Genomic DNA, 24,265 nt, shown 5'->3' on the forward strand with positions numbered 1-24,265 from the left:
GTCGGTCCATACCCCCAGTCTGCCTCTCTCTTTCCCTAGTAGGGTGTGTCTCTGGGGAAGCTGAGCTCCAGGACACATTGGTGGGGTCTTCAATCCAGGGAAGCCTAGCCAGCATCCTGGTGGCATCTGGAACCTGGTGATTGAAAAGAGAGTTAACATATGAAGCCAAACAATTTGTTGAGCAATCATGGATCCTAAGCTTGGAATAGTGGAGAGGAAGTGTTAGGGAGGTACTCACTGCAAACTCTAGTGTAATCCTGCTTTCAGGTATATATTTTGCAGTAGTTTATGGATACGTGTGCACATAAGCTCTCTCTCACAGAAACTGGTGTATATCTAGGTTATGGGACTTTGTTAGAAAGTGAACTACCTGAGATGAAATTAGAGTGTACTATTAAAGGAAAGGTCTCACCCGAGTAATGAAGCTGAAGGGTTGTCATTCCACACGTGAAGTCCACCTTCTCTGACCCATCTTGGACAGAGCTAGAAGGAATTATGTTAAGTGAACTAAGTCAGAAAGATAAAGATGAGTATGGGATGATCCCACTCATCAACAGAAGCTGACTTAGAAGATCTGAAAGGGAAACTAAAAGCAGGACCTGATCAAATTGTAAGTAGGGCACCAAAGTAAAAACCCTGTGGTGAGGGGTAGACATGTAGCTTCCTGGGCCAGTGGGGGGTGGGAGTGGGCAGGAGGGATGGGTCACAGTCCTTTGGTGGTGGGAATGGTGTTTATGTACACTCCTAGCAAAATGTAGACATATAAATCAGTAGTTAATTAATATGAGAGGGGGAAATCAATTGTATGTCTCAAAGTTTCTCAAAACACAAACTGAATCTTTTTAATATATAGGCTATGTATTTGATATACGGGACTCTCTCAAAAGGCTAGACCAAGTAGATTAGAAGCTTCCAATAGCACAGCTATATACAAGATACTGGGTACTGTACAGCAAACCATAACAAAGGGACTTTTCAAAGTTAACCCAATTAACAAATAATGTGATGATAATATTAACTATTGATTGTCTTTTTGAACCCTAAGACAGCAGGAACCTCACATCTTCACTATAGAGCCCCTACTTCCCCCAGTCCTGGAACCCTTGGATAGGGCCCACTTTCCCGTATACATCTCCCAATCCAAACCAAATAATATTGCATCCGCCGATCACAACCTAACCAAAGCAACGATTGCCATCTCAACATGCTTCACCTCAGACTGTATCCAGAGACTTCACGTGTGGAATTTTTTTTTCTTTATTATTGGATAGAGACAGAGAAATTAAGAGAAGAGGGGGAGATAAAGAGGGAGAGAGACAGAGAGATACCTGCAGCCCTGCTTCAACACTCGCAAAGCTTTTCCTCTGCAGGTGGGGACCAGGAGTTTGAACCCGGGTTCTTGTGCACTGTAATGTGTGTGCTTAACCAGATGTGTCACCACCTGGCCCCAGTTATGGAGACTTTGTAAAGCCTCCCCAAACCTGAAAATTGACTAGGCCAGTCCTAGCAAACAATAGACAGAACCTAAACTAGCACTAACATATAGTAAAAGCAGGAAAACCAGGACCAAACACAGCCTGTATAATGTAATTGCCAGAGAAGGAGCATAGTAGTGGCTTCTCAGGGTGCCTCTGAATTTAGAAAGGCTATGAAAGGGGCTGGGTGGTGGCTCACTGTGTAGGGCACATGTTACTAGGCTCATGCAGTGGGGAAAATTCATGAACAGTGCTGCAGGTGTTTCTTCTCTTCTCTGTCTCCCTATTAAAAAAGAAGGGAAAAAATAATGACTGAAATCAGTGGAATTGTAAAGTCAAGTCACAGAACCCCAGTGGGGGAAAATAATAATACTTCTAGGATAGAGGAGCTAGTACAATGGCTTACACACAGACTTTCATGCCTGAATCTTGGAGGTTTAATCTCTGACATTATAAGTCATAGATGAATACTACTCTGGTCAAAGAATTTTAGTAAGTGTGGTGGGGGAGACAGCATAGTAGTTATGCAAAGAGATTCTTATGCATGAAGCTGTAAGGTCCCAGTCTCCACACCACATAAGCCAGAGCTGAGCAGATCTCTGGGGGTGGGGTGGGGTGGGGGGTGGCTAGAATTTAATAAAGTGTGAAAGTGAAACCCTTATCTATTTTCTTTTAGTTACTAAAAACTGATTTAAACATAGGCTTCTCTGTTAAAATGAAGTCGCCTGATGTAAATTTTCAGTAAGTGATACCTGAATGAAGGTCAGGAATTCATAGGAGGAAGAGATCACACCTTAACATTTTTCTTTTGAGAAATATGAAGTAAGAGAGACTGAAAATGACTATGTATTCAGAAGGTATTGGGCAGGTATTTTATATGAATACAAAGATGAGTGAATAAGTGAGATTTTTAAAGGAGGTATTTTTTGTTGTTGAGTCTTTTCAGGGGGTTTTCTACTGAGACAAAGGTATAGAGATGATGGTTATAGTTAATTCATTAAATATGTTTTTGTTTTATGGGGGAGGGATACTAATAACCAAAACTGACTTTTCTCTTTCAGGGAACTTCCAAAATGGGGAGAGAGTCAGCCTCTCTGTGTTCTTGGGAGAATTTTTTGACATCCATTTGTTTGCCAATGGGACAGTACTACAAGGTGGCCAAAGGTGAGTAAATCTTGAATGGTAGAATCATAACAGAAAACTCTCTGGGAGAGCCCCCTCTCTCCTGTCCCCAACCCCCATATCTTCTGCTTTTTCAGCTACAGAAAACCTGAGGGCCAGACAGGAAGTGGGTGGGTGAAGAGGAAGTTAGCAGCAGGGCAGGCTGAGAGTGGCTTTCCCAACCCCTGGTCTAGATCCTTAGCCACTCAAGCCCATTAGTACAATTATCTGATTCCTGTGATTTAGGAGCAGGCATTGAAAGGTGGTAAGGGCATCTGGGAAATGTGTAAGAAGCCTCCTCCCTAAATTCTCTAAACTTTGTTCCTCCAGTATCTCCATGCCCTATGCCTCCAAAGGGCTATATCTAGAAACAGAGGCAGGGTTCTACAAGCTGTCCAGTGAGGCCTATGGCTTTGTGGCCAGAATCGATGGCAATGGCAACTTCCAAGTTCTGCTGCCTGACAGATACTTTAATAAGACTTGTGGGCTGTGCGGTAACTTCAACATCTTTGCTGAAGATGACTTTAGGACTCAAGAAGGTGAGCTTACCCAGAATGTCTCTCCCTACTGTGTGACTTCACTATGGGAAACTGATCAACATGGAGGCTCTGAGGCTCTGTGCTCATGTCCAGAGGCTGAAGGAGCACAGGGCACTTTAGAATGCACTGATGAGAGCCTGACACAGCCTTGCTTCATTCTACAAACACGTCTTGGGTATCTGTGGCCCACCAGATAAAAATCTGAAGACAAGAAGCACAGCCTGTGCACTGAATTAAGGAGCTCACAACTGAATAAAAGGGGAAACAATCCTGACAAAGAATGATGGGAATTTTGATAGAGGAGTAGCTCGAGTTTTGAGAGATTATGGAGAAGCTACAACCTAGGCTGGAGTGGGAGAAAGAAGTAGAGCTGTGTGTGTGTGTGTGTGTGTGTGTGCGTATGGAGTTGAGACCTCACACATATGCAATTTTACTGCTCCTGGGTCAATGGTTTTTTCTTCTTCTTTTTTTTTTTTTTTAAATTTAGAGCTAGAGAAAGAGAGGCAGATGGAGATAGATAGATGAAGAGACACCACAGTCCTGGAACTTCCCTAGGCCATGATAGTTCCTCATGAGCTCTCTGACCAGCCCATGGTGCTGCCTCTTTAAGAAGCACAGAGACAGTCAAGGCTGAAAGGACAGCTTGCTCCTGGCCTTTCATGCCCTCTTCCTCACTATGCCCACAGTCAACCCTCACATAGGCTGAACTGCAATGCCAGCACTCTGTGGTGCTGTGCTGAGTACTGCACTCTCCACCCCAGATGCCTAAGAACATCAGAAGGCTGAAGCCCACATGAACACAAATCTTGAAGGTGTGGCCACACACACCTCAGACTCTTCTCAGAAGGTCCAGGCATAACTACGATTGCATTTTTCCAAAATGTTTCTCCACAGGGACCTTGACTTCAGACCCCTATGACTTCGCCAACTCCTGGGCCATGAGCAGCAGTGAACAGCGATGTAAACGGGTGTCTCCTTCCAGCAGCCCTTGCAACATCTCTGAGGAGATACAGAAGGTAGGTGCAGCTCAGGCTGGGCATTGAGTAATGATGTGGGATTTCTGCAATGAAGAGGCAGGAAAGGGCTGGGGAGCTGGCTCAGCAGAAGACAGCATGTCTTGCATGTGTGATGCCCGAACACCATGTGGAATGGTAAGTGGTGCTCAGACCTTTTAATTTAAAAAAATGGAAAAAACAAAAAGCAAAAACAAACAAACAACAACAAAAAGCAAGGGCAAGGGTCTCAGTTGTACCACACCCACACCTGAGGAAAGTGGACCTTCCTGTTTGGATCCTACTGGCTCTCCAACGGAGAGGTTCCTAGGCTCTTTCTCTCCTGAATCCTGACTGTGGCTGGAGTCAGGTTCACTCTAATTCTAGTACTGTTCTGGGCCCCAGACTGTAAACATAGATAGACTTGGAGAGTGACCATTCAATTTCCTTTCATAACCCAGCATCCTCTATATCCCCAAATATCTGTATCATAACCTCTCAGGAGTTTCCTGAGGCTGTGGTGGCAACTTTTCCCCAATGGTGGTTTGCAGTGACAAGAGTATATTTTCTCCTCATTCTGGAGGCCAGAAGGCTCCCTCAGGGGCAAGGTCAAGGTGTAGGTAGGGGCACTCACTGGAAGCTTTAGGGGAACCCCATGTCTCTTCAGCTTCTGGTGGCTGTGGCATTCCACGGCTTTCGACTTCCTCATTTCAAGTGCAGCCTCTGTGTTCACATGGGCTCCTGCTGGACTATGTGGGCTTTGGGACAGATAGTGGGGCCCCTCTTATCCCACCCCCTGACAACTGCAGTTTTCCCTAAGCTGACAGAAAACTCTCTCTTCCATTAGAGTTGTTTCCTTTTATTCTACTCACAGAAGCCTCTAATTTGAAGAGATGGAGTGGCCTGCTGGGCCTGTGGGAGAGATAACCTCTGTGTCAGGGAGAGACCTCAGCAGCATGAGTGGGCATCACTTCCTTCTTGGTTGGTGTGGTCAGCTGAGGAAGGAGGGGATGCTGTGGCTCCAGAGGAGGCTGGGTTCCAGGGAACAGTTTCTGGGAGGTGCTGTCAGCCAGGGTTCCTGGGAAACAGCCTCTGGTGGGAGATGTGTGGTCAGAGGCCATTGGAGACTCTCTAGAGCAGTGTGTGTGAGGAAGTAGCTTTTGTGAGGCTAGCAGGGCTTTGTCTTGGGAGAAACCAAGCCACCGTGAAGCAACAACTGAGGTCTCAGTTGACTATTCAAGGAACTTGGACAGTTGCAACAACTCCACGGGGCAAGGGTGCCCACATTGACCAGTTGTTGACTAATGGGCTGATGGGAGGGGGTCTGCTCACTTCCTAACATTCAGAGAAACACCGATGGAGAAGGAGGAAAAAAAACCCCTGCTGTGTGTGTGTGTTGAGGGGGGGGGTTCATATGTGAGGAGGCTGTGTGTACCCAAGGTCACCACTAGGACAGGACTGGACAGGCCAGCACAGACCCTAAGACCATTTGGCAAGCACAGTGGCACTCAGCAGTCTGGGTGCTTAGTGGGGATGCAGGTCAGACAGGATTTTATAATTCTTCCAATCTCTAAGGAAATCAGAGTCCTAGGAGTTAAGCAGCTGCCCAAAGTAACCAGCTAGTCAGAGTCAGAATTCACTCTCAGCCTGGTGTCCCTCCCTTGATGCTGGGTATACTGCCCGTAGCCTCTTTCCCTGATAACTTTTTTCTTTTAATTTTAATATTTATTTATTTATTTTTACAGATAGAAATTGAGAGAAGGGGGAGATAGTGAGAGGGAGAGACACCTGCAGCCCTGCTTCACTGGTCATGAAGCTTCCCCACCCCAGCAGGTAGGGACCAAGGATTTAAACCTATGTCCTTGCACACGATAACATGCATTCAAATGGGTGTGCCACTATCCAGCCCCTCTTCCTTTCCCAATTTCTACTTGGACGCTCATGTTTTCTTCAGGAGCTGGGCTCCACATTTGTGAAAGCTCCTTTTGGCTTTGACTTGATGTGGGCTTCTGCAGATTGGGGTAGAGAGAATGTATACAACTTGTCTCAGTATATTTCACTGATGGCTGACTACAGTTAGGAGGTACTGATCCTCTATGAGCATAACTCTCAGTCTGATTTACAAGATCTAGAGAAAGCCTAGCCCTCACCTATTCTAGAAGCCCCCCAGCCCCATACATGCCCACTGCCACACCAGGAGGAAGCTTCACAGCCAGCTGCTGCCTCATTCAGTGAGCCTTTGCCATTTTCAGGGAACAGTCTGCTCTCTGAAGCACAGAGTATGAGAGGCTTGGCCAAGCAAACTTTCTGGATTGGCTATAAACATAGTTTTCAACTTGTAAACAAGAACATTACCAGCAACTTCCCCCTGACATCCCTTTGAGTCTCCAGTTTCAGTGGTGCTAAATCTTTGTTTAAGCATCTTGTTACTGGCACTGTGTTCTGACACCACAGAGGGGGTTGTCTTGGGCCCACCTCATGCCCAGGACTTGGCACTGTGCTGAGGGTTCAGGGTGCTTGGTGGCTCTGTAACTCTGGGCACTTGCTCCTCCAAGCTTCAGTGTCTACAGATGTACAACAGGCACAGAAATAGGACCTGCTGCCCACAATGTTCATACCTACCTACTCAGGGCTGACATAAAGACAAGAGAAAGAATACACACACAGAGTATTTAGCCCACTAGGGTGCAGTGACCTTTAAAAAGTTGTTATTTTATTTTTGAATCCTGGGTCTTTCTACTGAAGGTAGGCCAACAGCTTGTCTGTAGTTGGAGAGTGGGAGTGGAAAGAGCCGGCCAAAACCACAGCATACTTTAAGAAAAAACTCCCCAACTGAACATAGCCCTTTCTTCTCACCCAGATCAGAAATCCTGTCTTTCAGGGGAGTTTGGATTGTGAGCACAGTGTGGATTTGGGAAAGGCAGCAAGGTGCACACACATCTTTCACACCCACACAGCCTCATGGCCAGGTGGGTAAGAGACACAGCCGACCTCTCCTTCCTTAATAGCTTATTAAGGTGAATTTCAGCTTGAGTGTACTCATAGTGTCAAGTGCAGGAGGAGAAATTTTTCTTTCTTCTGTTTCCAGACATGGCTGGCTTGGGGGTGGGGTGGGGGCGGCAATATGTACTTCTTCTACCCATTCAGCTCTTTGAAGCCCAGGGCTTTGTCTCACCTTGTTTGGCAAACACAGACCTGCAAAGTGAGCACCAGATAAATATTCCTCAGCCTGCCCCCTCAGATTACAAAGGAAAACTTTCCTTTTATCTACATGGAGTGGGAGGTGAAGACAGAGTTTTCAAATGGGGAACCTGATACTAAGGGAGCTGAGAGGGCATCTGGGCACTTTGTTTTCCTGAAAGAGAACAGGGAGGGAGAATCTTCCAGAAGCCTTTGTCTTATTTAGTTTTTTAAAGTCTCCTCCTTACTCACTTTGTCTCCAGTGGGCCTTAAAATCTACACTAACCAGTGTCCTGGGAACAGTTTAAGAAGCTGGTTACCAAGTTCCTAGAACGAATTAAGCCTCCCTCCCCACTCCCCCTCCTTCCCCGCTCGCCCGCCCCAAACACTCCACACTTCCCCAGGTGCTGCTTCGGCTCCAGTCGGTTGTTTACCTGAGAGGAGAGGGCGGGCGCCATCTCAGCCAATGAGCTTGTACCTTCCCGGGCAGGGGCAACCCCATTGGCTGGGAGGCACAGGGACTCTTCCCCAGGGAGGTGATTAAAGTCTTTCGATCCGATCCCCCCCTCCCCCCAACAAGCCGAGACTCCCAAAGCCCGCTGGTCAGGCTTCCGTCTGTGTTCTATAGGGGAGATTTACTGCCTCGAGAACTTTTCCTTGAGAGGCGCCAGAATCTCTGGCACTTTCCTTCCCTCCCTCCTCTACTGGGACTGACAATGGCTTGTTGAATTGTCTGCAGACCTGCAGATTTTTTTTTTCCCCCTCACAGCTTTCCAAACAGAGGGCAAGATTGCTAGAAGGTGCAGTTCAGAGTGCAGACTAGAGATAAAAAGCCAGGAACTCCGCATGTGAAAGATCCTTAGGTCACTTAAAAAACAAATAACAGAGAATGAGAGAGAGTGTGTCAAGCTTTGGGAAGGGGCATGTCTCTGTGCTGCTGTCATTGACTGTGCCTTTAGCCCCAAGGTTCCAGAGGCTGGACTTGGCAGCTGTCAGCTATCAGCTATCAAATCAAGACCCTTCCACTAGGCCCACTGGGAACTCACTGCAGTCAACATTATAAATGTTTATAGAATGGATGGACAAATGTTATCCCTAACCTAAAGGATGGCCACTTGGGTGTGGTGTCACTGAATACCATATAACCTGCAAGAAATATGCTTGGTGGCCTTGGTCTCCTTCCACAGGAAGGTATGGGAATCCCAACCATCCTCCACAGAACCAGCGGAGCAAGGCCATCTCTTGTTATTGCTGCTGACTGGCCATCTGAATGTGATGACGTTGCGGTGCCTTTAACTCCAAGAGTTCTCTCTGACTAGCTCCTCAGAGGTGGTTCTTAAGATGACCAGTCCTTGAGGACTTCAAGTGCACCAGTTATTACTCAGTCACAGGTTTATAAAAACTCAGTGGGAGGAGATTCTAGAAGCTCTCTAGCTCAGCCCCCTACACACTGCATCAGTGTTTCCCACAAGCCACAAACAGATGCTGTAATCTTGGCTTTGAGACTCAGGTCCTAGAATTCAACTTCTGAGTATCTTTGCTCAGGCCTTCCCCTACTCCCCCCACTCCACCGCCACTTGTAGACCTGTTTGGCTCCCTGATAAGTCTGTCTTTTCTTCTTTGTTCTAAAATTCTTCCCTTGGTCCCTTTGAATACTGGTGAAGCAAGACCCTTCAGGCATGGTTTTTCCAGGACTTTTTTGAGAGTTACTTCCCAACTGCTACCTTTCCCCTGGCTCCAAACTTGGTGTTTATGCAGTGAACACTGTTCTTCCATTCTTCTGTGGCTCATGTCATTACATGTTCCGCCTCTCTCTCTCCCCCCCCCCTCCTGAAATAGTACACTGTTGTTCACTTATAATTTCTCCTCCCACCCCACCCCAGGAAGCCACCTCTCCTGCAGGAACTAACATTTACTTGTTAGTACTCGCCTTTGCTTTAAATAACCACGGAAGCTCTCCTTGGTCACACAGAGAGGCACATGAGTTGCCCGTTCTGTTGGGGACAGTGCCATTCACACTTCAGATGCTCATGAACTGGTGCCCAGTTCTTTGTACAGTGTCTGCATATGAAGACAACATCCAGCTCTGGAGGGCGGTAGCTGAAGCACGGAGGATTTGGCCAAGGAGCTCAGGGCCCAGGCAGAGCCAGCCAGCACCTCCTTCCCACCCCCCCCCCCAACACACACATTCTTCTCTCCTGTCCAAGCTGCAACCATTCTCTTAATTGGGTGATTTGGCCCGAAAATGACTTTTCTTGGAGACAGGGAAGACTTTTGTTGCATTCGTCTGCTTGGCAGAATAGATGAGTTTCATAGAGGGACTGATTGTAGTTGGTCCAAGGGAGTCAGTAAATCCCAAGACAAGACAGGTGTTAGCCAAGGTCCCCAGAGGAGCTGCTGGGAGGGTCACAACATTGCCCGAACTGGTTTGACTTACCATGTCCCACTGATAACTAGCTCAGAGTTGGGGTTTGATCACAAATGTGTACACACACACACACACACACACACACACACACACACACACACACCTGCACTGCTCAGCTCTGGCTTATGGCAGGGAATTAAACCTGGGACTTTGGAGTCTCAGGCTTGAGAGTGCCTTTGCACAATTACTATGCTGTCTCGCCTGCCCCTCTTTCTCCTTTCCTCCTGAGAACTACTTTCTTAAGGCACTTGTAAGCTAAGGTGTGAGGATTTCTCTTGCAGGCTATATTTGCTATATTTACTTATTCCTTTGTGTTTAGGAACCCAGGGTGTGGTCCCTGGTTCTGCCCAGTTCTCTGTGTCCTTCTCCACTTCCTTTGCTCTAAGGCATCCAGCTGAGCTCTACCCAGTGCCCTCCTGAAGCATTCTTTTCCTTTAGAGCAAGGTAACTTACCTGATGTGGGAAGGGAGAAGGGGAGTAGCCTTGTACATGGAGGGAAGTGTGAGGTTGGTCTCAGTGCCTGGAGGGTCTCACCTTTGATTGAGATCAGAAGCTGCCAACAGTTTCCAGAGCTCCTCAGATTAAGCAGAATGTGGCCTTGTAGGACTTAGGCGACAAACCTCTGGGAAGGGGCAGACAAAACCCTCCAGCTTTCAGTTCAAATGGTTCCCTAACATAAAATTCCCCCAACAGAATGCTTCCCAAGTTGCTCTCATTCCCTCTCTTCCCCTTGGTGAGGATCCAAAGGCACCCATTAGTACATATTTGCTGAGAGGCTCTGGGTAGCTTGGGCAGTGCGGTGCCCAGGATGATGTGCATTCTTGTTCAAGACTCACAGGGGAACATGAGCGGCCATGAAGGAGAACAGCAACCACAGCACCATGTTATCTGGGCCCTTCAGTGCCCAGGCAGTGCCTGTATGGCAGTGGGGGCAGTCAGCTCTCCTCACACAGATCGCTGAGCTTGGTTTTCCTCACTGGGGCAGGATGCAGGGTGCGGGAGTTTGGGAAGAGCTCAAACTGGAAACCTACAGGTAACATTAACCTCTTTCCTGAAGCTTGAGAAAAGTGACTGCCCAGGATACCAGGGCAGAAGTTGAGGAAGGCCTGTTGGACAGTGCCTTGGTTTCTTCTCCTGGTTTTTGGAAACTTCTGGGACTTAGCCAGTCACCCTTCGCCGCCTTCTCCTTTCTATTGCTCAGTTATGACTTATGGTGGTGCCACCTATTAAGCCTGAGATCTCCCAGCCTCAAATATGAAAGCCTTTGGTATAACCACTAGGCCGTTCTCTAACCTCCCCCCCCCCAACCCCAGCACACACACACACACTTAGGAGCCCAACTGCCAAAGACAGAGGAATGTCCAGTTGTGCAGACACGATCCATTTAGCTGAAATCAACCAGTCATGAAGCCAAATCCTGGGATGTGGGTGGGAAGCCCAGACCAGCCCTGAGGTTATAAATAGAATGGGTCTCTGGGCACCTACCCATCCTTGTAGGCTGACCAATGAGAAACTATGCCCAACTGTGGGGTGAATTCTTGAACCCACAGCTTTGGCCCAGTCCAGGTTCCAGGCGCCTCCACACCTCCCCCCAAGGGCTCCCACCCTGGTATTGAAAAGATCAGGGCTTGGCTGAACAATCTTGCACTTTATTACCTCCTTTCTTCTTCCTTTGTTCCCTGCAGGCCTAGGAATGCCCCAGCCCCCCACTCCCTTCTCCTTTGTCAGCTGTTTGGGAGTAAACAATAGCTAAGCTTCAGATCTCTGGGCTCTGGCTGCCTCCTCCCCTTTGGCTGCCTCCTGGGAGATGTGCTTCTCTGTCTCCTCCTCCCTCAGCAAGCCTGGCCTCTCCAGGGAAAAGATCTGGTCTTCTCTAACAAACTGGAAATGTGATTAAGATGGGCCACAATTGGGTCTGCACTCCGTTGGGCAGGGTGAGGTCATGGATTGATGGAGCTGGGGAAGATGGAGCCAGCCAGATGCCCAGCCCTGGAGCCAAGGGGTTGCTGGAAGCCTGCATATTAGCTGGCTGGCATTCTGTTCCTGACTGAAGGGTTTAGTACTGAGCTGGCAGGAGCCAAGCGCCAACTCTTTTGCCAGTGCTAATGGCTCCATAATCCCTTGCTGGGCCTTGGGGGAGGTGGGGGGCAGGGGTTTAGTCTCATGTAGCTTCTGCTCTGAGTGGGTCCCCAGGTGAATGGCAGAACACCCAAAGTAACAAAAGCTTAGAAAAAACCCAGATGCCTCTTCCTGTCTCATTGGGATAAGCAGGGTCTGATCTAGACCACAATGGCATTGGAACCCAGAACCTTTTTTTTTTTTTTCCCACAGATGCCTTTTTTTTTTTCTTAAATAAATAACTTTTGGCTTCAGGCAAATTCATGTCCAAATCCTTCCTGCCTATGATCTAAGGCAGTTGCTCAGTAGGGTCTCTGAGGTAATCTAAGAAGCAATGACAATAATGCCTCTCTCCTATTTGGGATTCTTTTTTTTTTTTTTTTAAATCATCTGTAGCTAAATCTACTTTTATTAATGTCAAGGCAGTCGCTTTCTAATTTATCAGCTTTCACAGGTCCTTCCTTTTCTTTGTTTCTTTCTTCTTCTTTTTCTCTCTGGGTCCTAATGAAACTGGCGTTCAGAGCTCTCTGATCATCTTCCCCTAACACTTACCCTTTTGGGAGAATGGACCATAATTCTTTATGGGGTTCAGAAGGTGGGAGGTCTGGCTTCTGTAATAGCTTCTTCTCTGGACATGGGCATTGGCAGGTTGATCCATACCCCCAGCCTGTTTCTATCTTTCCTTAGTGGCCCAGGGCCTTTCTGTCTCATTTCCCTGCTGATCTTAGTGTGATGCTTCATGGGCCAAGCCTGCAGCTCTAGCCCCAAACATCACAACCACGTTCCAGTTCCAGCAGTAGCAAGAGAGGGGACTAAGAAAGAGGCACTCTCCTCCTTTCAAGAGCATTTCCTAAAAGTTGTACTTGACCCTTCTGCTTATAGCCTGTTGGGTGAAGCTTCATCCCAGCTCCAAGGGAGGCTGAGAAATGAATCTTTACTCCTGGTGACTCTGCATCCAAGGAAACTTGAGTCAGAGAGTCTTAGAACAAAATGAGAAGGACAGTGGGGAAGTGGTACAATGGATAAAGCACTGGGCTCTTAAGGCATGAGATCCTGAGTTGGATCCCTGCAGTGCATGTACCAAAGTGATGTCTGCTGTTTTCTCTCTCTCATTAATAACTAACTAAATAAATAAATAAACAAAAGTGGGGGATAGATATCATAATGGTTATGCAAAGAGACTCTCATGCCTGAGGCTCCAAAGTCCTAGATTCAATCCCCTGAACCATCATAAGCCAGAGCTGATAAGTACTTTGGTAAAAAAAAAAAAAAAAAAAAAACAATAACAACAAAACCACATAGTAATTCCTGGAACATGATGGTAGAGGAGGACCTAGTGGGAGTTGAATTGTTATGTGGAAAACTGGGAAATGTTATGCATGTACAAACTATTGTGTTTTTTGCTGTCAACTGTAAAACATTAATCCCCCAATAAAGAAAAAATTTTTAAAAAATCACAATCAATAAATAAGTAAATAAAATATTGAAAGAGAGGTAAGGATGGACGTTGGGCCACTTTCAATCTTTCCCATGCTCTTCATCCTATTTTTACAAGGAAATAGGTGCTGTGAACTGAGACCATTTCCTTAGAGTCTTTGGGGTTTGGGGTTGGGAATCCTGCTCCCCCATCCTTCCAAAACCTATGTGATAGCTATGGTGTCGGACTGTCTTCTAATCTGATTGTTAGGAAATGGGGGTGGGGGTGTGCAGGATCATCTGTGGTCAGGTGACTGGTGCTTGGCCTTTGGGATGGAATCAGGGTTCCAGACCTGCTTAGTCTCCCTTTATCTGTAAAACCTACAGAAAATTGCTTTCTCTGAGGATTTTTTTTTTTTTTGCTGGGAAAATAATGCTTAGGGGGGTGGTTAGAAAGAGAGATAGAGATGGACAGACAGGACTAGAATATCACCTGTCATATGCAGTCCTGGGGACTGAGACCAGGATGTCACACATGCAAGACCTGCACTCTCCCCACAGAACCAGACCCCATCCCCTCAGGACCACTTTACACAGTTATGAATGAATCAGAGATTTTTGTAGGTTTTATCTATTAATATTTACCTCATTAACCATTACAGCAGAAACAATCAAAACCAATTCATTTATTGAAACAAACACACACTATTTAACATGATAACACCTTTTTAACCACAACCACTACCAATCCCAAACTGGAAGGCGTTTAGGATGAGAAATAGCATCGTGCCATGGTTTGCAAACCTGTCGTCCAGTTTAGGAGAATCCTGAATTCTCACACATCTGCTTCTGCAGTTAGACTGTGGTACTATCACACATCAGGTTGCCTCTGGAAAATTCCACTGCGTACTTGTGAAAGAATGAGAGCAGAAGGGGGGAAATAGTGTCTCTGTATTGTTGTGAGACACAGTTTTGATTTGGTGGCTTCCTGGCTGGATCTGGGCCCTCTGCAGGAGGGACCTTGGATTGCACTTTGAGAACCAGGGACCTTGTAACTTCTTCACTTCCTCCTTGCTTTAGTTTCCAAGTCCAAAAGCTGGGTTCATCTCACATTTCTCAGAGCAGGCTTATGTTCTCTTGGGGTACGGTGGGGGGGAATTGGTGGTGGAAGTGGGGGTTGTCTTTAAGCCCTTGAAGGGTCAGTTTGTGGGAGGGAGCATAGTCATCCATGTAAGGGAGGACAGTTTGCTCTGATCTTTCCTTAAAGCTGGAGACACTCATAGACTCTGGTATGCATGAGGCTTCTATCTGTCCACAGCTTCCTGTGCTGGCAGGAGGGGGATGCCACAGGTGGCTGCTTCAGCTCCCAGGAGTTTGTCACCTGCTGGTCTGCTGCCAGACACAGTGACATTGTATGCTGGAATAAGACAGTGGGCAGAGGTGTGTGCAGCCATGGACAGTGCCATGTCCAGTCACTGGAAAGCCCACAGAAGCTCACTCATTCAGAGAATGCAGAGCAAGGGGCTCGGTGCAGAGAAGGTAGTCTCATTCAATGAGAGTCTCGTGAATTTTGATGACTGTACAAAGAGAAGCTGAGAATGGTAATCTGTTAGAACCACTTCCTGGGGGAGTGAGGCCTCTGTAGTCTCAGGGACCTTTTTTTTTCTTTTCTTTTCTTTTTTTTTTTTTTTTTTTTTTTTTTGCCACCAGGGTTATTGCTGAGGCAAATAGTGACCCTTTCTGTTCTCTTTCTTTTTTTGGTAGAGAATGAAAAACTGAAAGACCTAAGAAGGGAGACTCACACACACACACACACAGTACTGCACTACTGCTCTGCCACTTGTGAAGCTTTCCCCCCCTGCAGGTGGGGACTGGGGGTTAAACCCAGGTCTTTGTACCTGGTGATTTTGCACTCTACCAGGTGAGCCACCACCCCATGACTTTTGTTTTTCCTCCTTTCTGAACTGATGCTGTTGACACTCCCTGGCCTGAAACCTCACTCCTGTGTCACCTTCAGAGCCCGGTTCAGACAGATACTTTCAGGATAAGAGCAGACACATGCAGAGAGGGCTGTGGGGGCATCCAACTTATTGGAGTGGGGGTGGGGGTGGGGAATGGATCCCAGAAGGCTTCCTGGAAAAGGTGGCTCCCAAGCCAAAGCAGGGGAAGATGGAGAGAGGGGTGGGGGGCAGGGAGAGGGATATCCTCCACAGTGGCAAAGACCAAGTCTGTGTTCTTTCTAGGGTACCACTCATGCCTGGCATGGTGGATGTACTTCAAACTGATCAACAAAAAGTGCCAGGAAACCTCTAGAATCATGGGAGATGGGCTGTGAGGAGGGATGCACTTCAGAGCTAGGCTGGGTTTAGATTTTAGAAGGTCTAGCCTTACTCAATCCTCTTTTTCTCTCTTCCTTCTTTTCTTCCTCCTTCTCTTCCTCCTTCACTAGCTAAGACCTTACACATATGTGATCTCATAGCTCTTGGGCCACTTTTTCATTCAGAAAGAGACACAGAGAGAGGGACACTTCAGCACTAGAGATATCCGTAGTTCTAGGGCACCTCCCACATGGTGCTGGGATCTGAACCTGGGCCACCCTCATGGCAAGACAGGGAGCTGCATCCCTGGTCCCCTTATTGCCTTCCTAGTGGGCTAGACCTGTTCCTCATCCCCCCCCCGCCTCCCGCCCTTGCCTTGCCTTCTGACTGATGCTCTGATAGACCAAGGGCACGTCAGGGCTGACCAGAGAGACTAGAGGCAGGGTGGGAGCTAGAGCTGGGGAGTGGGTCAGCACAACACTCACACCTCACACCTTCACACGTGAGGCCCCAGATCCTTTCTTTCTTCCGTCCTTCCTTCCTTTTTAAAATGGAAACACTGACAAGACCATAGCTTAAGAGGGGTACAATTCCACACAATTCCCACCACCAGAACTCTGTATCCCCTCCCCTCCCTTGAAAGCTTTCCTATTCTTTATCTGTTTGGGAGCATGGACCCAGGGTTTTTATGGGGTGCAGAAGGTGGAAGATCTGGCTTCTGTAATTGCTTCTCTGATGAACATGGCATTGACAGGTTGATCCATACACCCAGCCTATCTCTCTTTTTCTCTAGTGGGGCAGGGGTCTGGGCAAGTAGGATTCCAGGACACATTGGTGAAGTCATCTGCCCAGGGAAGTCATGTTGGCGTCATAATAGCATCTGGGACTTTGTGGCTGAAAAGGCATTAAGATATAAAGCAGAACAAATTGTTAAATAATCAAGAACTTAATGGAAAGAATATAGCAGATGAGATTTGGTGTCTCCATTTTGGGAAAAGCTAGTATGTCTGTTTTAGGTATATTCCAAGGGAATACTTTTGCCTGAGTCCCATAGTTAACATGCAGGCGGGATAAAGGTATTGCCTGGGAACATGGTGTCAGAATTGGAAATAGGACTAGAAAGCTGGATCAGGGAAGAAAGTAGCTCCCAAATATGGGGGAAATATATAAATATTGTTAACTGTAATCCTCATTGATTTGATCTGGGCCCCATATTCATCGCAGGAGCCTGTGTAACCTCTGGATTCCTGTAGGTCTGAGTTTGCATTCTGTGGTCATGGCTAGGAACATTCTAGGCTGCACCAATTTCAAGACCCATCTTCCTTGATTGGTAGATTATGTTGGCCCAATCTCCTTTTAGAGAATGGTACTGTCTCTACCATTGTTGATCCTCATAGGGGGCAAGGTCCTATAGGAGGCCCCAGTTTTGATTCCCAATGCCACATTTGACAGATAGGTGCTCAGTCTTAATTTTTAAAATATTGTTATGAATTATTATTGTCTCTTGGGAGCCAGGGCCTTGCCCATATGTGCCTTCACTTCTCTTAAACTGACTTTTTCATTTAAAGAGAGACTAGAACCCCAGAGCTTCTCCTGGTGTATCAGTACTCTCTTGTGGTGCTGGGGTTCAAATCTGGGTCATGCCCCTGACAAATCACATGCCTAACTATCAGGATTTCATTAAAAAAAATTTTTTTAAGCTAAGAAAAGCTCAGAAGAGAGATTTTTCCTTTTGTCTCTGCTGAGAAAGAATCTCTAGCCAGGCTTTAGGTGTACTCAGTAGAGGCCAGAGGATTGCCTTGAGCTGGGAGTGGTACTTCTGTAGAACTCCACTCCCACCTGCTCAGAAATGCAAAGCTAGCCCCGGGAAAGAATTCAGTGCCTATAGGAGTCTCCCAGGGAACATGCAGGAGCATCACCCCCACTTCTCTTCCGAGGCGGGCAGGTGGACCAAGACCAGTGGAGACAGGCTGGGCTGTGCTCACCCCTGTTGGGCATGTGAGATGGAGGGCACCTAGACTCTTAGGCTCCTCTCGCTTACCATGACATGTGTTCCTGTGTCTTGTGTGCTGAGCCTGCTCCAGGCCACTGTCCTACAGCTGATGATAGCAGAGGCCTCTGAAAAAACCCATGCAGTTGCCTTTTGGGGATTTTCCTCTGGTCCAAAGTCTTGGGTGGGGAAAGAGACAGGCAAGGAAGCTTGGCACTTGCCCACTCGAGAGTCCCTCAGGGCCCTGTAGAGTTGAATAATATCACTTCCTGATTGGCATCTGTAACAGTGCAGGTGTTGTGACCAGACCAAAGAACTAGACACAGGCCTTGTCCTCTCCCAAGACTCAGGAACATACTTTTCATTCTTTTAAACAGATTGTATTAATTTTATAACAGAGAGAAGGAGAGATACAGAGAGAGGACATACTAGAGCTTCATTCTGGCACATGTGATGCTGGGTATTGAACTCAGGACTTCATGAGTGAAAGTCCAATACCTTACCCACTGTGCCACCTCTTGGGCTACATCAGGAATAAGTTCACTTGTTCTGGGGGAAATGTAAGCCTCCCAGATAAAAGGTGGGCAGAGCAGCCCCTCCTCTGTGGAGATCCTGAGATACTGATGGGTTGATAATGGTGCCATGGCAACCTTTCATCCCCCTGTGGTTCAGGGAGATGGGGAAGAGGTGGTGGAGGAAAGGACAAAGATGCCTTTTGGTCCTGCACACTGCCAGCTCATCCTCTGGAAGATAGCCCTCAAGGCAGGAGGGACTAAGGCTGGGAACTTCTTGATGACAAGGATGTCAGTGATGGTAGCGCCATAGAGTCCCATGCACTAGGTCCTAGATGCTCACCAGTGACCTACCTTACGTGCAACTTTCCTTCATCTCGACTATAATCCTACCAGATAGGAGCTGCTATACTTTCTTCCCCATTTACAGAAGAGGAGGGATAGGCCCAAGGTCACAGAGCTGGCTGGTGGCAGAGGAGAAACTGGCTGCTGGAACTGTGAAGTCACAAGTCCAAGGAGGCCTGCCTACCCTCCCCCCACTCTTCCTGGTGCCATCTTCACACCATGTGCACTTAACCCACTGCACCACTGCCTGGCTTACCTGGTGCCATCTTCAGAAACCTGTTTCCTCCATACCGAATGCTGGCAATGACACAACATACCATGAGACCCCAGAGACCATGTGCCCAGATGGTGGCAGGCTGCTTCCATCGATCACCGCTGGTGCCTGGTATTGAAATTGGTATTGTTGCCATTCTAATCAAGGACCCCTTTCTCTCATGGGCACAGAAGCTGCTTTGGGTCTCCATAGCTCATGAGACTCAAAGCTGGACCCAGACCTGTCCTTTTCCTCTTTTGTGCCCAGTCTGTCAGAAAGGTGAGCTCTAGATAGTGTTGTTGCCCCTAACAGACAGAGATCTCTGTGGTCCCCATAACCTGCAGCAGCAGCTTGGAGTCCAGCAGCCCAGCAGGGGGGCAGCCATACCTAGTTCCTTGGGCAGCTGGGTCCCTGGCCTGTGAGACACTGTGCCTGCTTGTCAGGTTCCAAGTGCAGACAGAGAGGGTCCCAGCTCAGCAGCGCTGTGGGAAGCATAGGGACTAGACACGGCATATTCTCAGTGATGTCAGGTAGCTGCCATCACCTCAGACCCTGAGGCTCAGGGCCCTGGCTCCTGGCCTGCTCAGGCTTGTTCAGACCAGTCTTGGGACAGTTTGAGCAGCTCAAGCTGCTTCCTTTCTTCCAAACTAGGCCTTCCTTTCCTCTGTTTTCTTTTCTTTCTTATAAGCTCCTATTTAATTCTTTCATCTAGATTTTCTTGCATTGTTTTTCCAGATAAAAGAACAAAATATTTTTATCGGTAGTCCAAAAACCTGAGTTATGAAATGCCAACAAATCTGAATATGATTATTCACAGAAATCAGTTCTTTCATTAGTTTATTGGAAGGGGTAATGGTTTCCGGTACAGTTGTTGACACATGGGGACAATCTCTCATCTTTCCATGATTGGTGTCTGCAAGACATTCTCATCTCCAGTTTATTTGCTTTATCTTGGGTGGAGCTCATAAGAGGTTTTTTTTTTTTCTTTTTAGCTGAAGTTTACTTATTAGCTGCTGGTTTGTAGTCAGAGAACATGCCTCCACATGAGAGAAATTATGTGGAAAGTGAGTGTTTAGAGTAGTTAACAATGAGTCTAGGTGCAATCTAAGGCATGGCTTCCTTTATAGCACCAAAAAGAAAAAGTGTGACATCAACTTCAGAGATGACATATTGTGTGTATTTGGAGGTGGTGGGGATGGGGGTTCATTTATGGAAAGAATCATCCAAAGGCAGAGTGCAGAGGCATTTACAAACACTACAGTGTGGGCAGGAGGTCCTAGTGAGAGTAGGAAGCTTCTAGTGCTGTTGGATGGTGTTGTCAAAGGGGTCAAATCCAAGCAGAGTGGGAGTGGGGGGTGCTCCTGGCCTGCCTTTGCTGATGGGGACTGTCAAGGCTGGTCCCCAAAATCACTTGGGGATATTTTGCTGTACTCTGTCCCCAACACACTCCCTTTACATCTCAGGAGTGAATGTGTGCCTCTGTAAACTCCTTCCCTTACCCCCTCTTTTACACAGAGAAGACCGAGGTCAGGTCAAGGACAGGATGGAGGGGGCTAGTTTGATGCAAAACTGATGCTGGTGTGTTCTCCCGGGCTCTGGTGTTATCAGAGAGACGAGACACAGTGAAGTTTGAATGCAGGAAGCAGTTTTTATTCTGCGGCAGACCCAGCAGGACTCTTGTCTGCCGGAGACTGGGCCCCAGCACAATGGCGCTGCCCTTTTATAGTTGTTAGCCTTCCCACAGTCACTCACAGCAACAAGCTTCACAGGTGACTTATACTTTTGTGTACACGGAGAGTACAACTTGTTTGGGTTGTCAGTAGACTTGGGCAGAAGGAGCAGTTTCTAAGGCCACCAACGAAGTTCACCTGGCTAACAGCAGGAGAAAGCTGTGTACTGGGAAGAGGGGAAAGATGCCACCAACTACACTTTTTGCTAAGACATGCACCTTTGCTTTTCTCTTTAAAAGTAGCCCAATTCAGAGTTTTTACTGGGCCCACTGTCTATGTTCTTTGCTTCTTTCCTTTTGAGGAGTGTGCTTGCTGCCATGTCCAAAGGCCTTGGCTTCTGCATTTCCAGGGCTCTGTGGTAACCTTATCTTGATCCAGCCCCCTACGCAGGAGTCAAGGCCATCTCCTCGGATGGAGAGGCTATTCAGTTTGACAAGATATTGAGAAGCACCTACTTATCTGCCATGCACCCTCTCAGCGGGAGGGACTCTTCACCCTGGTTTCTGGGCAGGCCTTGGCGTACCTGAGTCCCAATTAGGGAGACATGTAGGTGTGTATGCACACCCCGGGGCCGCCATCCGCAACCTGACATCTCTTCCCACAGGAGCTGTGGGAGCGCTGCCAGCTCCTGAAGAGCGCCTCAGCCTTCGCCCGCTGCCACCCTCTGGTGGACCCCGAGCCTTACGTGGCTGCGTGTGAGATGAGCCTGTGCACATGCGCCCCCGAGCCGGGTTGCCCCTGTGCGGTGCTGCTGGAGTATGCGCGGTCCTGTGCGCACCGGGGCTTGGTGCTGCACGGCTGGGCAGAGCACAGCACCTGCCGTGAGTCCACCCAGCTTTTCTGGCTGGGGGTGACACCATGCCAATGGGGCGGGGGACTATCGGTGGGCGCCCTCTTGTCTGGGTCTTTTCACACCAAACAATTGCCCCAGTCCCCTCCTCCAAGATAGCTCAGCCATCTCCTCCCCTCCCATACCTTCCAAAACAGGGTGGGCACAGCACTGTGGTCAGTGCTGTGGGGTCAGCATGCTCTTGTGTCCAGAGCCTGTCCCTGTCTGGAGTGTGGTACCTTCCCTGAAAGGCTGTCTCAGAATCATCTCATACCTTCTTTAGCCTCTGCTCCTTTGGCCTCTAGTACCCCTGGCCCCACCCCCACCTCCCAGGTATCTTTCTTCTGACTCTAAATCGTCCCCAGCTGCAGCCAGACTGTCCACAGCTATGACTTGTCTTGGCCGTCTGCACAGACATGGAGTGGGGACTTGGTCAAACTGTCTCCAGCTGACCTCAGAAAGGCTGCAGGCTGTCACCACCTTCCTCCAGCCCTAAGGCTCACAGTGCCTTCCACCTCCCCTGCTTTTGAATGTTATAGCACCCCTAGTTGCTGATTTTGTTGTCACCCCCCAAGCCATCATCATTATGGGGGATGCTTCTCTGCCCACAGGAGTCTGCCCCATAGTGGCAGAGGGGCAGAGGCCCTGTGACCACCCACGCTCCCCCGCACCTGCTCCTCAGACTGCTCCTTTGCTGCCTGTGAGCAGCTGCTTTCATCTTTGCTCTGGGATGAGGAAGTGGTCACTAGCAACTGGCTTCTTCCCTGTAAGAGGGACGCCTTTTATTAATAATAATAATTATTATTATTTTAGGGTTTTGAAGGCAGGGTAGGGGAGATGGCTGAGCTTGGAGAAGGGGGCTGGAGCAATTATTTGGTGTGACAAGGCCCAGAAAAGAGCAAGGTGTCTTCCTGCCCTTGGGTTACCCAGCACCCATTGGTCACAAGGCCACAGGAAAAGGCAGGTCCTAATTTCGAGTGTGAGGAGCTGGGACCATTGGGGTGGACAGTACTTAGAAATGAGTAGTAGCACCCATGAACAGCAGGCGGGTATGAGTAGTGTGCACCCTATGATGAGGTGCACCCTGGTGGTTGAGGCCAATTTCCTGGAGACAGGGATCCTCAGAAGAGGGATGTGATGGGCAAAGCCACCTACTCCCACTCAAACCCAGAGGTTCATTCACTCTCTGCCCAGAGAAGGATGATGTCATCCCGAGGGCCTGATATGACAGGGACAGAGTACAGGGAACAAAAGAATGCCTTGTTACTCAGAAAAAGTGACCAGGGATGAGAGGTGGTGGTCGCAGGTGACCCTGTCTTGCAGAGCTTCCTCGACAAAGAGGAGAGTTCCTTTGGGCAGCCTGGCCTTGATGGGGCATGTTGGATTTATGGGTGCCATTAGGGTGAGGCTGGTCCTTGAAGACAGGAGAACAGTCAGAGGTGCATGCATAGAGTCTGCGCTGGGGAGACACCTGGGCTCTTTGTTTCAGGACCAGCCTGCCCTGCCGGCATGGAGTACAAGGAGTGTGTGTCCCCATGCACCAGAACCTGCCAAAGCCTGCACATCAGCCACATGTGTCAGGAACAGTGTGTGGATGGCTGCCACTGTCCAGGTAACAGACTTGCTGCCTTCACAAACCCAACCTTCGTCAGTGCCCGTGGCTGAAATCAGAGTTTATTTACTTTTTATATTTTATTTATTTATTTTGGGTAGAGACAAAAATTGAGAGGGCAGGAAGAGACAGGTATACCTTTAGCATTGCTTCACTGCTCATGAAGCTGCCCCCATGCCTGTCGGGACTGGGGGCTTGAACCGGGTCCCATGGGCACTCTTCAACTGGGTGCACCACTACCCAGGCCCAGTTTGTTTACTTATTTATTTACTCATTAATTTATCTTTATGTCTCTGCACAGAGAATCTGGTGTTAACTTGTAGCTCATGTTTTCCTGTTGTGTGGTACCCACAAAGGCATGCATGCCCGAAGAGACAGAAGGATGGTGGCATCTAATGGAGGCAGTGGCTGGGGCAGCAGGGCTGGGACAGGGATGCTTTTAAATGTCTCCTGACTTGGTGATCAGCCTTGTTTAATTACTGAGAACAAAGCCAATGAGTCTCAAGTCTTGACTTTTCCTACTTAAGGAAAGCTTTTTTTTTTTTTTTGTGGAGTTGGGGCCTCTCCATGTGTGATTTCTGTTCCATGGCCTCCTGATTCATTCAGCTAGAGAGATCTCTGAGACAGAGAGAAAGACACCATGGTGGTAGCCAAGTAGTTTTGAAACCTGAATATGGGCCAGCCCCTACATTTCACGAGTTCAGTCTCTGGCCTCAGACAAAAGACTTGCCTCCACTTGTTCTATAGAAGAGAGATTAGTAATCTCCCCTCATTCTCCCACGGTGTTACTTTTTCAAGTATTATTTATTTTAAAAAGAAGATTTATTATGAGAGAGAAGGTAGAGAAAGAGACCAGAGCACCGCTCAGCTCAGATGGTGTTGAGGCTGAGCTGTGTCCTTGGCCTCACACTGTTAACTTGGAGGGTGAACATATCAACAAGTTCCTTGAGCTTCCTGAAAGAAACCGTTAGCCTAGACCCATAAAATCCCTGGTGAAAAGTCTTGAACCAGCCCCACTGCTCGTGGTTCTTCTTGTATCTAGTGGAGACTGACACCCTCCTGCACCCCCTGGCGCAGAAAAAGCCTCTGGGCTCCCAGGAAGAGGTGTTAGGCTTGAGCATTGCCCCCTGGGGATACTGAAGTTGCGAGGAGAGTACAGGTGACAAGGTTGAGGCTTTGCTTTGATACCCCTGAACCCAGAGGGACAGCTGCTGGACGGAGACCGCTGTGTGGACAGTACCGAGTGTTCCTGCATGCACGCGGGGAGGCGGTACCCTCCTGGAGCCTCCCTCTCACGAGACTGCAACACCTGGTAATGGTGCTGTGCTATGGCCCGGGCCTGGGGCAGGGAGGCGGAGCCTGGGGTA

General features: G+C 48.1%; 1 protein-coding gene across 1 annotated transcript in view; it reads left to right on the plus strand.

Annotated features, from left to right (window-relative positions):
* Window positions 1-24,265, plus strand: part of VWF (von Willebrand factor) — a 146,431-nt gene that overhangs the window by 16,574 nt on the left and 105,592 nt on the right. The window contains exons 4-9 of the mRNA XM_060190227.1: window positions 2,537-2,639; window positions 2,967-3,175; window positions 4,070-4,191; window positions 21,062-21,278; window positions 22,776-22,898; window positions 24,099-24,210. Coding sequence (XP_060046210.1) covers window positions 2,537-2,639; window positions 2,967-3,175; window positions 4,070-4,191; window positions 21,062-21,278; window positions 22,776-22,898; window positions 24,099-24,210 — 886 coding nt within the window. The remainder of the gene's footprint in view (window positions 1-2,536; window positions 2,640-2,966; window positions 3,176-4,069; window positions 4,192-21,061; window positions 21,279-22,775; window positions 22,899-24,098; window positions 24,211-24,265) is intronic.

Source organism: Erinaceus europaeus, chromosome 4 (assembly GCF_950295315.1).
Source record: "Erinaceus europaeus chromosome 4, mEriEur2.1, whole genome shotgun sequence".
Taxonomy (NCBI): domain Eukaryota; kingdom Metazoa; phylum Chordata; class Mammalia; order Eulipotyphla; family Erinaceidae; genus Erinaceus; species Erinaceus europaeus.